This window comes from Apus apus, chromosome 14 (assembly GCF_020740795.1).
Source record: "Apus apus isolate bApuApu2 chromosome 14, bApuApu2.pri.cur, whole genome shotgun sequence".
Taxonomy (NCBI): Eukaryota; Metazoa; Chordata; class Aves; order Apodiformes; family Apodidae; genus Apus; species Apus apus.
The window spans coordinates 14049871-14064143 of record NC_067295.1 but is presented as its reverse complement, the minus strand read 5'-3'; the positions used below and the strand labels follow the sequence as shown (position 1 = coordinate 14064143).

The window sequence follows — 14273 nt, the reverse complement described above, 5'->3', positions numbered from 1 at the left end:
ATGTATTCCTATTTTAAAAATAATTTTGAATGCTAGAATCTCTAAGGGTTGTCCTGCTATAAAAAATGTGCCCCCAAGTTCCTTTGCTGCTTATGTGGAGTACTCAAGAGCAATTTTAAGTTTTCCTGCTCTAGTCATGGATACTCACCCATGGAATCTAGAAGAGCAAGCAAAAATTTTATTTGCGGCGTTTCTGAAATGTCCTTTTCCGTTCTTTGCACTTAAAGTTTGTTTCAGATATTGCTGCTTTTCCAGATAGTGTGAACATGTTAGAAGATGTATCTGGAGACATCCGAACTCCAGACAAGCTGATTGACAGGGTGAATAACACGACAGATGGCAGACATATGTGGCTTGCACCAGTTCTTCCTGGCTTGGTACCTTTTCTGTTTTCATTCCGTTTTAGTGATGTGCGTAAGTGCAGCTACAAGCATAAAGGAAAGGGAAAGCATTCGTAATTTTTAGGTAAATTTTGTATTAGTAAATTATGCTAAATCACTGCCTTTTAGAAGAAGTTCTTTATATGCCAGTTTCTCTTGACTGCACAGATAGAAGCAGAATAGATTTCTCAGGTTTGTAATCTCCTGTCTCCATGGTGCGACAGCAGAATTTCCAAAACCAGCGTAAGATGTTTTTTCAGTTAACTATGATAAAGATACTGACAAAGCATTTTAATATGCATGTTCTGTGCAATAAACACCTTTCTGACAGATGTGGGCTGGGATCTTAAACTTGTTCTTACAAAAAGCAATGCATGTTATTCCAGCAGTAAGATGTTTAAAAATCTTGTTATCAAATTCATAAAGTGGAGATGACTGACCTAGTATTTAATGTCCGAAGGTCCCAGGTGATTCAGCCCTTTTAGAAGCCCCAAGTTTAAAACTCAGGGTATCAAATATCTAACCAGAAAAAGCAGATGAACTTAGATGAATTCTGGCTTTATTTTGGAAGAGGACATTTTTCATGGGCCTTTAATGGGCATAATCAAGATATATTTATTTCTTAAAAGAAGATGGATTTCAAAAGTTACAAAATGTAAACCTGGCGTGTGATGTGTTGTAGCTTACTGTGTTGGAAATATCCTTACTTCCTATGTAACAGTTATGCCCAGATTGTCTTCTGGAAAATCACAGGTGTAAACATTTCTATTGATCACATCTATATTTCTTTCTCCAGTTAAAAAGCATAATGATTTATTAAAAGTGAGCATCAAAAGATGCTTCAGAGGATGCTAGAGATGAAGCTTAAGATATCTAGGCCTGAAGTTGATACAGCCTTATCTTTGGTCTTAGCATCTTGACATTAATGTCATTGAAAGTAAAGTGACCAACACCTCAAGTAATAATTGTTTAGCAAGCATCTGGAGAGTTGTCTCTATGTGCCTGTTAGTGCACCTCACATAACACTTGCAAAAATTCTGCTAGAGCTTTCAAAGTCGTGGAGATAAGAGAAATCTTAGTCTTGCAAACAGAAAGGTGGATTCCATTCATACGTAGTAGGAAGAGATGGGATGGGATAGGATACCAGCTTGTCTTCTGAAGCATGTGTCTTTATTTCGTTGATGGAAATACTCCTCGAAAGTGTCTCTATCCCTCCTCCAGTTGACCTAACAATCCAGGATGATAAGCTCAGGTGTAAATGTCATCTTCAAATGAATGACATGAGCATCTGAGAGGGCAGCTGTGGGATAGAGTCATCATTTGTGAAGTATCAACAGAGAGGATAACTGAACTGAAGCCCTTAGCCTCAGTTACCTGTCCTTGAGCATTATCTCTGTAAATATGGACCTCTTTTGATGGAACATGCATGAGAATTTCATTTCTTTGGAGAATTTGGGCTGTTAAATATGAATTAATTATATTTTACAGGTGAATAGGGTATATGTCATTTTTGATGTGCCTACTACTGTCTCAATGATCAAGTTATGGAATTATGCGAAAACTCCTCAGAGAGGTGTGAAAGAATTTGGTGTAAGTACTTTTTGTATGCATTTTGTATGTTCTGGTGAGTCAGCTTGCTTGATTTCTGTACTTATTTTCACAGTTTACTGAAGTGTGATTCCTTGTAATCTCAAAGGATGAGATTAATCTCATTTAACTCTACATTTAGTTTTAAAATGAGTAATCTATGCCAGTCATTTGTCCTCCCTTTCTTGTCCAGGCAAAGAACACTTTATCTGATGTATTTCTTAGATAAATGTCTTAAGATAGGATAATGCTTTCCTTTTTTCCACTGCCTATAGAGCAGGCCTTGAACTTTGAACTACAAACCTGAAATTTGGACAGCTGAAGTGAGATTCATGAATTCCTAGATTTAAGAGTGATTCACTCCAGTTGATGGAATGGCAATTATGTAAAATGTGAAATACGTTTTTAATTACCTACTTGAAAGCTGCATTAGAAACATCAGTGAGAAGACAAAATCTTGGGGGAAAAAAAAAGTAATAATCAAAACCCAGCAGTGAATAGAGAGAAATGAAAGTTTTAAGGAACAAAAGCTAAACCAGCAACCAGACTTGTGAAACAAATAGGGTAAAATGAGTTCTAGTTAATTGCTGGAGACAACTGCTGAAAGCAGTGCCTGATTCCTAGGTGTTTTGTTTGTTTCTTAAATATCTTTAGCTTCTGGTGGATGACTTGCTTGTGTACAATGGGATTCTGGATATGGTGAGCCATGTAGTAAGAGGCATCCTACCCACCTGCGATCCAGTGGTCCCGTATCATACCATTCTCTTTACAGATGATGAGAAGATTTGCCATCAGGAGAAGAGAACTGTTATTAGGTATGTGAGGGGCTCTTGATGGGAAGAAAGAATCTTTAAAAAAAAAGTTTGTATGTGACTCACGTCAGCAATATGTATATTCCTACAGAAAATTCCCTTCCAAAGCATAGTCAGCCTCATTTTATGAGAAATAACCAGTAGTTTTTTAGGTACTAGGACCAAGTTACCAGCTTTATTTGTAAGCATTGTTTAGCACTTACTGGGATTCATGATTCATATTTACTGAAGTTTTCATGGAAGCCTATAGTAATAAACAGGAAAGAAAGAAGTTAGACTTCCTTAGAGGAAAAATAATAAATCCCAGTGATATTACAAGGAGGAAGAAAAAAAGTTAATATGAAAGAACCACACATCAAAAGTAAAGAAAATCAAGTCCTCTAATTTGGCATGGGTAATAATTAAGGAACCAAAGTTCTATTTTGTGAATGTTCTAAAGTAATGAACTTATTAAATAAGAAGTTAATTGCATTCAGAGGAATGACACTTTGCAGGTACTAAGTTGGCAAGCTCACAGAAAATATGATGAAATGCAGTGAAAAATGCATTTATGTTTAGAAGGTCAGGGCTGATAGGGCCTAAAGAACAATCCCTAGCAAGGAAAATAAAAATTGAAAGAATAATTGATTTTAAATGAGATTGAAGATTAAAAAATTGAAAGCTTAGAGAAATGAACATTCTTATACATTGCACAGCTAAGAAATAGGATGTCTTGCACATACATCACCTGGGGGAAAAAAGAAAACAGTTTTGCATTAAAAAATGGCAAATGATTGGTTCAGAAGAATATTCCAATACTTGGAAAGAAATGGAAAGAAGGTAAGCTGTGCTGATTAAGAACTGCAGTTGATATTTGCCTAGGGGCTTTGTTTTTCTGTGTTTCTATAAAGCATTGGCTCTTGGCCACTGGTACTGTCAGATGTTGAAGTAAATAATCATTTGGGTGTATTGTGTTAGGCTCTTGTTTTTGTACAAGCGTTGTCATGGTAAAAATTGGAGCTAAACAGTTTTTCCAGTGAAAAAGTTACTGAAATGAAAATGTCTTGAGGGAAACATGAGTTTTAAGAAATTTTTCGGTGGGATAAAAAAAGGAGGAGGAGAAATGAACCTTTACTTTCTTCAGCTTAACATCTTTCTATCAATAAATTTATTTTATTGGAAGCCGACAAGCACCAGCTATAATCATAGATCTTTTTCACATAACTTCCTTTCACATAACTTCCTTCCAAAAGGACATACAGCATTTTATTTAGCTTTAAGAGGGATTTACTTTTGGGGTCACACAAACTGCACGTTCTGTTTTTCAGTCAAGAATATGCTGAGCCTTTTTACTTCTGTGCAGGAGCTTTCTTGGTCTTTCTTCTTAGCCTGTTTTGCAATATTCTTTTCCCTTTTTTCTTTTACTACCCCACTAAAATGAAGGTATTTCAGCAATAGAAGACAAATCCCTTACTACATCCTGGATAATATCCCTCCATTTGAAAATACTCCTGAGCTTTTTAATGTTGTTACTTCTGATTTTGGCCCATCCTCTTTCACGTGTCACTGGTCAATATTTTGTGAACCCTGAACTTGAGTCTGATCTTATGCTGAAGTACATCAGGCTTTATGCTATTGATGATAAGTTACCCAGTTTTACTCTGACAGTTTGAGGGACATTACATTTTTCTCCAAAACTAGAGACCTATTTTGTGTGGTATTTGTAGATAAAAGAAAAAAACACACTTTTTTCCTTCATGCATGTTTTGGTTTATCTATGTAAAAGGGAGGTGTTCTCAGTGATGTTTTCTTTAACTATCCATTCAGCTCACTTTTTTTCCGCCCTGTAATTTGTTTAATTTAATTTAACTTTGAAGTTCCTCTATCCCCAAAAGAAATTGTTAAATTTTTGCAGCAGCCTGCAAACAAAACTTGACATGGTAAATTAATTTTGTTTAGCTCAGGAAATTTTCAGGTCATGCTATATCAACATTACAAAACAGCGTTAAGTTCCATATAGGGATTTTTCTACTCTATTTGTACAGCACTGATTCAAAAATCTCACTTTGGTTAATGTGGTTCAAGCTGTGTAGGCAGGCAAGAAAACTGTAGAGTGAATATGATATTTAGAGTTGAATGTGTGCCTGGATGAATGCCACTAATTAAAACTGGCAGGAAATCCTTCAGGTGGATGCTGATAGAATGCCTTTCCTTTCTAGATAGCCTCATTTAAGGTGGCTGTGCTTCAGAGCTTTCTTTAGCCTCCAGGACTAAATAACTTGTTTGCTAACCTTTTCCATGACTCTCATAAATTTTCACAGTGTTGATTATTTTGGCTAATGTGCTGATTTTCATCTTTTCAGCAATCATGTTGGAGATCAGGATGTACGAATGATGAATGAAAATGAGGTTGTCACCAACAGCAAAAAGAAGCAGGTTGTGGCTGATCCAGGTTAGTTCTGTCTTCTACAGTTTTCTTCTGTGCTCTTTCTACAGAGACAGTTTGGGTAAAGTTTGTTATAGACCTAAACTGGGGAAAATGGGGAGACTTAGAGCTCTTTTGGATATTTAGCTCTACTTTTTCTACCATAGGAGGGCAAACCGGGAATGTCATACTCTGGATTTTTATTCTATATCTAAATTTGAAAGCAGGTAATATAAATCAAGACATTAGTGGCACATAACAGCTTATACCAACACATACACAGAAGTCCTCAGCAATAAAACTGACTAAAGATAAACAGAAAACTAGTGTTAATTGTGCATTTTCACAGCTTATTGCATGAAGCAGCTTTAGAGATGATGAATACGTGTCTCAGAATTAGCTGCTTGTTGCTCCTCAAGCAAATCCAAAATCACAGCAAGTGCAACAAGGGGGAAAACATGTTGACTTTATTCCTCCCACTGTCTTTCTGGTTGGTCTTTTCTCTTACAAAGTGAAAATTAAAAAGACAACCTCTTTTTTCCCAAGGAGAAAGAGTAGATAGTATTTATAGTCTGAAGAGTCCCAGTCACTCATTGTAAATTACTCAGAATAGCTCCCTGAATACATTACAAAGTCTCAGACAAGCTGGTATGTTTGTGATTGGTTTTCTCTCCTGAGCAGGACACTTTCTCCAATTAGTTCCTCTAGAAAATGTTATAGAAACTATTTGATGGCTTTTAATAACAGTTCTATAGGAGAAGGATTTGAAATGCCATTGCCTTTACCAATACAGCTTCCAAGTTGTTAGTGTATTAGCACTAGCTGCACCAAAAGGATTTTGAACATCTCTGTGCCTGTTGTAATGAAATCCTGGGTTCCAGTGCAGACAAACCCTATGTCCAGTATAGAACAGCTGTCATCGCCATGGCCATCTCATCTATTGTCCAAGCGTTAAGGACACAGAATGCCTGTGAAGTCAGCAGTTGAGTATTGCCTGTTGATATCTGCCCCATATCTCCTCTCTTGTACTTACTGGTGTCAGCCACAGGGTTAACAACTTGGATTTCTAGAATGATTTTGGTTGGAGAAGACCTCAGGGGTTCCCCTCCTGAGGAAGGGTCCAACCTCCTACTCAGAACAGTGTCAGCATTGAATTCACTCCAGATTCCAGAGGAAAGCAGTTCCATGGTGCTGTGTAAAAAATGGCATCAGTCACTGTCAACATAAGAAACATGACTGAGAAGAGCAGCTTAGCTTTCCTTCTGGGATGGAAGAGAAATGGGTGTGCTTCATCCTCATTTTAGCCTGTGGCTCCACTGTTCATACACATACAGTCTTAAAACAACACTCAATTTTCTTTGACAGCTTTGCGTCCAAAAACCTGCATATGTGAGAAAGGACCACAGAGGAGGAAAAGATAACAAGGGATTGTGATGGGAAAGTCCTGAGTACTTCCAGCCCCAGTACCTGCAATCTAGCTCTTCAAGATATGTACCATCCAAATGGAAGATTTTCCATGTCTGCTGTTGAAGCATCTCCTGTCTTATGAGAGGACCTTTTATTCACTACAGGATATTTTCTTCAGTAATGAAATTCAAAGCATTAATTCAATTTTTTGGTTTTTCAAATCATCGTTACTTGTATGATTGTTTTTCTTCCTTTCTTAATGGGAAACACAGGGAGGAACATAAAGGAGTGAGCAAGAGCCTTGCTGCTAACTGAGAGCTGTCCTGCCAGTTACTAAGGACTTGGGTGAAGCATGATGGTCATAACAAGAGGCTTTCAGAGTATTTCTCAAGCTTTAATTTCTAGACCCTAGCTGAAGGACCACAGAGCTCCTCATTAGAAGGAAGTGTCTGCTTTGTTTCTGATGCCTGTAAATAATTCTTTGGGAATTCACTAGAGGAAATGCTCTTTACCTCTCTGATTCTGGACTGCCACTGTAGGTTTTGATGGCAGTGCGCTTTACAGGGGTGACACTCTTCCTTACATTTGGAGAGGTTCCACTGGGTGTGCAGAAGTCTGAATGCTTTTAGTAAGTGGAGATCAGGAAGTGGGTTTATCAAGGTTTAGTAAGTAAGTTTCAGCTGTCACTTTTCATCTTTTGCAATGAAATAATTATTTCTTTCATTATTTCACTACCATGAAAAAAGCAAAATAGATGTTTTTGCCTGAAGTGCCATTGACAGGTGCTCTGCACATTCTTCAGAGTCCTCCTGCTACAGAGCAATGCTCTTTTCTCCTATCTTGCCTGAATTTGGTTATATGAACCACGAGTATCCCTGTGCAGTACCAACCTGATCCGTTTCCAGCAACACATCACCACTTGTGAGAAAAGGTAAATGCATTTTAACTAGCAGGAGGTAAGGAGTGAACAGCATTTTTAAACACAGAAGACCTTCCAGATGTAGTCATTTAAAGAAAAGCTCTAACCAAATACTTAATGCTGCAAGATTTTTAGCTATGCAAATGTACTTTTTACTGAAAATCTCTTGGTTGTAACAACCTGAAAATCTCTTCCATAGAAGATTCTTCCTTTCTCGTTCAGAAGTCACTGGTTATTCCCAGACAGAATTGAACACACTGAAGTCAGTTCATGCTTTTAGACATGAAACAGAGACTCCTGCAGCTGATGCAGAATCCAAATGTGCTGCTTCCCTTTCTGTGCTAAGTCAGAAGAGCATTATCTTGTATATTTGCTTAAAAAAGCATATTTCTTAGCTGCTGTTGGCTCAGCTGAAAAGACACAAGATAGCAATGCATTTCCAGGTTTCTGTTGATGAAGCCACAAAATGTATTTTGTACTAAATACAAAACATTTCACTTCTAAATGTAAAATACTGTGTATGAGTATATTGTACTTTGTTTAAACACTCTACCCAAAGTGCACTGACAGAAGAACCCTCTGTTATTCTGTGAACTGTCTCCCCTTGTGTGTTTACCAGTGTTCTCTACTAAGAATCAGGTAACCATTACCTGCAACTCCAAAACCAAAAAGAGGAAGAGCTGAAAGGAGGTTTATTGGTAGAGCCAAGAACAGATATAAATGCTTGGAAGAGGAGAGGCTGTAACAATGTTTTTAAGAGAATCACAGATTTGTCATATAAGCAATTTGTAGATGAGACTTGTTGCATTGTTTGTTCTTCTGAAAAAATTGCATTGAATGGGAAGAGAAATGAAATCTGTCATGTTTCGTGGCAGAATAGCATCTTTCTTATTGATCAGAAAATGTGTGAGGGGGAGAGGACTTTCTATGCTCATCTGTCTTCTCTCTATCTGTCTAGAGCATCTTGAGTCCCATGAGATGGACTAATGATTTTTTTAACCCTAATCCTTTGAGATACCTGCAGGTTTTGTAAATTATTGTAAAATGCTTGGTCAAGCTCAAGAGTCCCCTTTGTCATCTCTTTCTCTGCCCCCAACTCTTGCTCTCCAGTCAGTTGGTAACTGCAGCCAGTTTTCACACCTTTTGTCTCTGGAAAGCTGTATCCAGTCTGGCACAGAAACTATTAGCTTGTACCTTCTGCCAGCCCCTCCTAGCAGCTCTTTTTATCCATTCAAGAAATTCCCCACAATTCCCACAATTCCCACACTGTGGAAAGACCATCAAAGTATTTGAAGTATTTAAAAAAAAAAAAAATTGTGAAGCTGTGAAACATCCTCCTCTGCAGTGTTTGTGTTTGGAAGGGTTTGGGAGCCTGCTGTCTGCTCTGGGATGACATGCACCACCAAGGCCTAATGAAGTCCTTGCTTCAGGTCAGTCATATATAGAAAATAGCATAATGTTTAGAAAATATTTCATTAATCTCTGTGGGGCAGGAGATGTCAGCCTTTGCCCTCCTTAATTGATTTTGAGATGTAATGACCTGTTATATAACCAACAATAATTGTCCTAGTAAGTCCTATATACTCCAACATAGATATTCAACTCATTTCCACAGTGAATCAGAGGGTTTTTTTAAAGTTTTATTCCGTTTTCCACCTTCTTTTAACTAACAAGTTACAGGTACATTCATGTCAGACTAGCTTTTACAGGAGGGAGAAGAGGAAGAGTAAACATGCAATCAAGAAAATCCCCACAGAGCACTTCAGTCAATGTCAGGCACTGTTTCAGCAAGAGTAATCCAGCAAGAATGTGCAGGGTAACACATCATTTGACATTGTCAAAAGCATGACAAAGAGAAAAGAAAGATTAATATGAATTCTTGCTGAAGTCTTTGATGTAAATTATTAAACTTTTGCCCAGTTCCATTTTCTGGGCCACTCAGAAACCTTTTTGTCACAGATGCTCACCTTTCCCTGTGGTGACTTGCTTTAAAGAGGCTGGATCAAGGTAAAAGAAATGAATTTGTTTGTCCCACCGTGACGCTGAAAAGGGCAGAGTATAAAGAAATAATCAGTGAGGAAGTACATGTCATGCTGACTACTTTTTGATACTTAAAAAGATATTTTTATCAAGTCTCACAGTGTAATCTGAAAGCTAGAATGCCTAGGAAGGCCTGCAGCTTCTGATTTCAGTTTTTTTCCTTTTTGTAGTTTAATCCAGTAGAATTTAAACAGCACTGAGAAGCACCCATAACGTGGACGAGGGAGCACACAGTGGTGCAGACAGTGTGAAAGGCAGCGCAGAAGACATGGAATCTCATGTATTATTGAGTCAGGACAGTCATTCTCATTTTGGAGGATGAACCCCTAAGAGCTGCATGAGGAGCTACATATGGCAGCTAAATTAAACTGAGCCTGTCTTGTGGCTTAGGCTGGAGCTGGACATAAAATGGCACTGCAGCATCCTGCTTAGGTGGTGCTGTTTTTGCTAAGATTTCCTGGTCCTGTTGGGCTTTCACCAGGCTCCTGGTGTGCTGGTCATTCCCCACAGTGATGTTCAGTCCTGTCATTTCAGGGATGTGTGCCAGACTGGTAGCAACTGCAAGAGCCTGACAGTGCCGATGAGTGACGGGGAGTTGTGAGATTGGACAGAGATCTTGTGGACCAGGTAATGCCCTAGAGTGACCAGTTAGGAATCCCTGCCAGTGATGATGTAAGGATGAGAGCAGTGGGTGAGGGAGGCAGCCTTTCAGCCTCTTAGATTGCCAGGAAAAGCTCACTTCTCAGCCTGAGTCAGGTAAGAGCAAATGTGAAGTGCTTTATTAACGTCTGGATTGTGGCTCATGCAGGGGATGAAGTCTGCTTCCCCTTGATTGAGTCAGTAGCTTTTACTCTGTAAGACACAAGCATTTTCCATTCCTTCCTGCTCTCTGCTTTGGCAGTCCTCACCGTTGAGTGCACCTCTACACTGCCCTGGGGAACTGAGCAAGTGAGTCCAAGCCAGCACTGGTGTCAGCAGACATGTTGTGTTAGGTGTGTCTTAGGCTGGTCTCCGTGTTCTGGAGCTGCTGATACAGGAGGCTGAGCTGTAACAGGAGCCTCTCTTCTGGTATGAGTCACTGAAGTAGAACAGTCTCTTCCAATATTAATAAAAAAATGTGGATCCCAGAACACACTGCCTAGTAACTGGTTCACCAGTGCTATAGAGACTGTAACTATGCACATTACAGCATTTGATGCACCTCCCTGTATTCCCTTTCAGCTTCTTTTATCATGTTTATCTTTTGACTGCATCATTATGCTTAGAAGGTCACTCCTTTTGTCTTCAAAGCAGTTCTGAAGGTCTTGCTCAGAATGATGATTCTTTGGTTGCAGGCGTGACCAGCTTCTTTTGCTTTTCAGACCTATGTGCTCCAATGTATGACAACATCAGCTGAATTTTATCTAGTTCCCCATATGTAGGCCACTTGCTATCTGAGACCTTTGACCCCTGGTGACAGGGGGTGTCACCAACCCATGTGATCACAGTATGGCTCCTGTTTGCATAGGCTCCTCATTTCTAGGGGTGCCAGAGCTGCACGTCTGCCTGCTTGATTATTGTCCATCAAAAATGCTGCAGAGATAAACATTAATTTTGGAGATGTGCTCTGAGGTGTCTCCTCTAGAGAGCAGGGAGGGAAGCAGAGAGGAGTACAACCTGCTGGAGGAATGTTAGCTTCTGTTTGAGCACTGAGGTCCTGATATTCAGAGCACAAGAAGGAGGGTTCCTGGCTCAGAGGTCTCTTTGCCCATTTCTGTGACTATTTGCTTGTTTGCTGAGAAATGACTTACAGCCCATGTGAGAGACAAACATCCCTTTATCACGCAGCTTGTATCACCCTAATGGAATTCTGTCAGCTGAGGATAAAATGTGGACTAAGAAAGCAATTATAGAGTGAATCTCCTAGCTGCAGGAAGAGCTGGAAGATGGGGACAGGGTGCCCAGCTGGAGTAATTTCCTGTCCGACTGGCCTCTAAATCTTGCTGGGAAGTGATCAATTTTCCACCTTTGTCTAATAGCACCAGCCCCAGTCCCCCTGGCTCAGGACCCTGTGAAGTGCTGCAGTGTTTAGATCTAGGCAAAAGCAACATTTGCAATTTATGGCTTCTGTCTTACTGACCTAGAAATTAGTGGAAAAGGGGGAAACAAGGCTACAGACCTTCTGTCTGCTGGCTTGCCAGTGGTCCCTTTCTTAGGTCCTGGTTGAAGGAGGGGACTGACCATGCCAGTGATCAGGAGGATAGGAGTTTCCAAGCCTGGACTATTGCTTCCAACATGGTGTGGTTCTCCACCCATAGCTTACTGCTTTGGCTTTAATTAGGAGAGGAAAACCACTACCTCATGATCTCCTAGCAGCCTTCCTCAGGTATGCTGTTTATTTCTGGAAGGTCCCAATTATACAGTGAGACCATAGGGAAAAGCCTGCTTTCAGCTTCCTCACAGTCTCTTTGGTGTGACTAAAATTAACTCCCAAGTTCTTAGTGTGTGTCTCTGCTCTATTGATTGTGGGACTTCCAAAAATGTCAGCATGCACAGTTTGTGTGCAGGTTTCCCAAGGGAATGGGCATTCTGGGGAACCATAAACCTGAGAGACATCAGATAGATACAGTTAGCTTGAGCTCAACTTTTTCCTCTTACTCATATGTGACCTGCTGTTTCAGAGCTCAGTTGCTTGTGTTCCCCAGTGGATCTGTGTTTCAGTGGAAAAGGAGCTTCACAGGGGTTTTAGAATGTTCCTTATGTTGGAATAAATGTGTGGGGGTGAATGTCAGAAGGCTAAAGGAACTTAAACATAGGGAAGCCTCCATCTTCTCAGCAAAGAAGCCAGTTGCTACCTGAAAGTTGTCTTGGCCCTGAAGGAGGCAGGGGGTGGGTGCAGTGCTAAAGATAAGGTTTTGATCTGGACAGTGCATCTCAGAGCCATTGTAAGGGCCAGGAAAGAGTGAGCCCTGAGGAGCCTCCTGAGAGAGTGAGCCCAGCTGAGTATTATGGTCTGAACTGATCTCCAAACTGTATCCTAGTCAGTGTAGCTGGAGCTGGAACAGATGGTGATCAAAGGCTCAGATGGAAAGAAAGTGTGGTATGCTTAAGGGTAGGGGAATACAGAAGAAGCTGCTATGGTTGTGAAGGTTTCTCAGGGACAGGACTCCACAAAAGGGGAGCACTGTCCCTGGGAGAAGAGATGGTCCCTGTGGTAAGATAATGAACTGGAAGCAGTTGAGCCCTTTTATCACTTTTACTGAGATTTCTCTTCTGCCTGATGGCAGCATGAGGTGGCTGCCAGAATAGGTATTTCTGCCTGTAACAAACGGGGGAAAGAACTTTTATCTTGAGCAGGAGAGAGCTTGCATCTTGTATCAGAAAGGATGAGGACTGAGGCAGCTCAGTCCTGTAGCACAGGAGCTTTGCTGAGTGTCCAGGGTGGATGGCAGAAAAATAAGTCACCAACACAGGGAATGGAGCACAGACACTGATGCCTGTCAGCCCTGCCTGCCTCACAAGTGTGGCTTAGTAAGTGTAAAACACTGCTGGTGCTGTTCCTGCCCGTTATTCATAGCTCTGTGCTCCCATTCATCAAAGGTTTTCCTGGCTGCTTTCTGCAATTACAGAACTTTTTTTTTAACCTTACAGAAGTCAGGCCAGGTTACACAGAGCTTCATCCAGTTTGGCCTGGAAAACCTCTAGGGATGGAGGCTGCACAACCTCTCTGGGAAATCTGTTTTAATATTTGACTGTCCTAATAGGGGAAAAGTTTTCTTTTGACACATAATAATTTATACTTTTCCCTCCCTGATTAAAGCCTAGATCAGTCTGGATAAGACTTCTGGCATTGCAGAAAGGTCATCTCTGCTGTTGTCATCTAGCTGTATAATAATAAATTCAGTCTCTGAACTGTAATTTCAGATTTGCAGATTAGTAGAAGTCTTACGATCTGCCTCTTTCCCAGTCTGCTGGAAGCACTGCTAAAAATAGGGTGAGTAGCAAAGCTACCTGAAATTGTGTAAGACTAAACAGTGGTAAAAACTATTGTACAATGAAGGTCTGTTCTGGCTTGTTTCCAGAGGATTGTTTTTGGATGGCTTGCTATATACTGGAAATGGTTGGTAAGAATTAGTTGGTGAGCAGATGAATCAAACTGACATTTCCATTACCAACAGGAGATCTGTCTGTGGCCAGAATTCATGGAGAAGGATGATAGTAAGATGGTAGTAAGACTTTTCATTATGTGTAATATTGTCAGAGAAATTAAATAGCTCCTATTATTCATCTCTCTGGGATGGTAATGTATCTGAGTATTAACACAAAATGGGATATCTGATCAAAACCCACTGACCCAGGAAGACATAGATGTGTATTTTAATCACTTTCTTTGGGCCACTGAGAAAATGTGTTCCTCACAGTAAATCTGCAAGAATCTAAGATCTGCATTGCTCAGTAAGGTGTTTGGGAGATCAGTGCATGCTGTATCTCTGCGTGTTCTTCTGAAATCCTCTGTGATTCCCCAGTGTCACCCTTTCCTGGGCAGTAGCATGAAGGCCCTAGGGAGATCTGCACCTTGCTCATCTGCTTGTGGTTTGAGAATAAGGGTTGGCAAATGACTTGCTGGACACTGATTGCCTGTCAAAATCCAAGGAGAGGAGAGGTCCATAGGGGAGAGCTTCAGCCCATAGTGCAAAAGTAACCACCTGTAGAAGCAATGAGTGTAAGAAATATAAAAGGCTCTC

General features: G+C 40.2%; 1 protein-coding gene across 3 annotated transcripts in view; it reads left to right on the top strand.

Moving 5' to 3' along the window:
* The window catches only part of KATNIP (katanin interacting protein), a 59338-nt gene extending 51317 nt beyond the window's left edge, over positions 1–8021 (top strand). For 2 of the 3 annotated variants that reach the window (XM_051632433.1, XM_051632432.1), the window contains 5 exons: positions 238–377; positions 1869–1970; positions 2622–2782; positions 5122–5210; positions 6549–8021. In XM_051632433.1, the coding sequence (XP_051488393.1) occupies positions 238–377; positions 1869–1970; positions 2622–2782; positions 5122–5210; positions 6549–6604 (548 nt within the window). In that variant the 3' untranslated portion in view covers positions 6605–8021. The remainder of the gene's footprint in view (positions 1–237; positions 378–1868; positions 1971–2621; positions 2783–5121; positions 5211–6548) is intronic. The other variant, XR_007890904.1, reaches the window with a different exon arrangement.
* The last annotated feature ends 6252 nt before the right edge of the window (positions 8022–14273 follow it).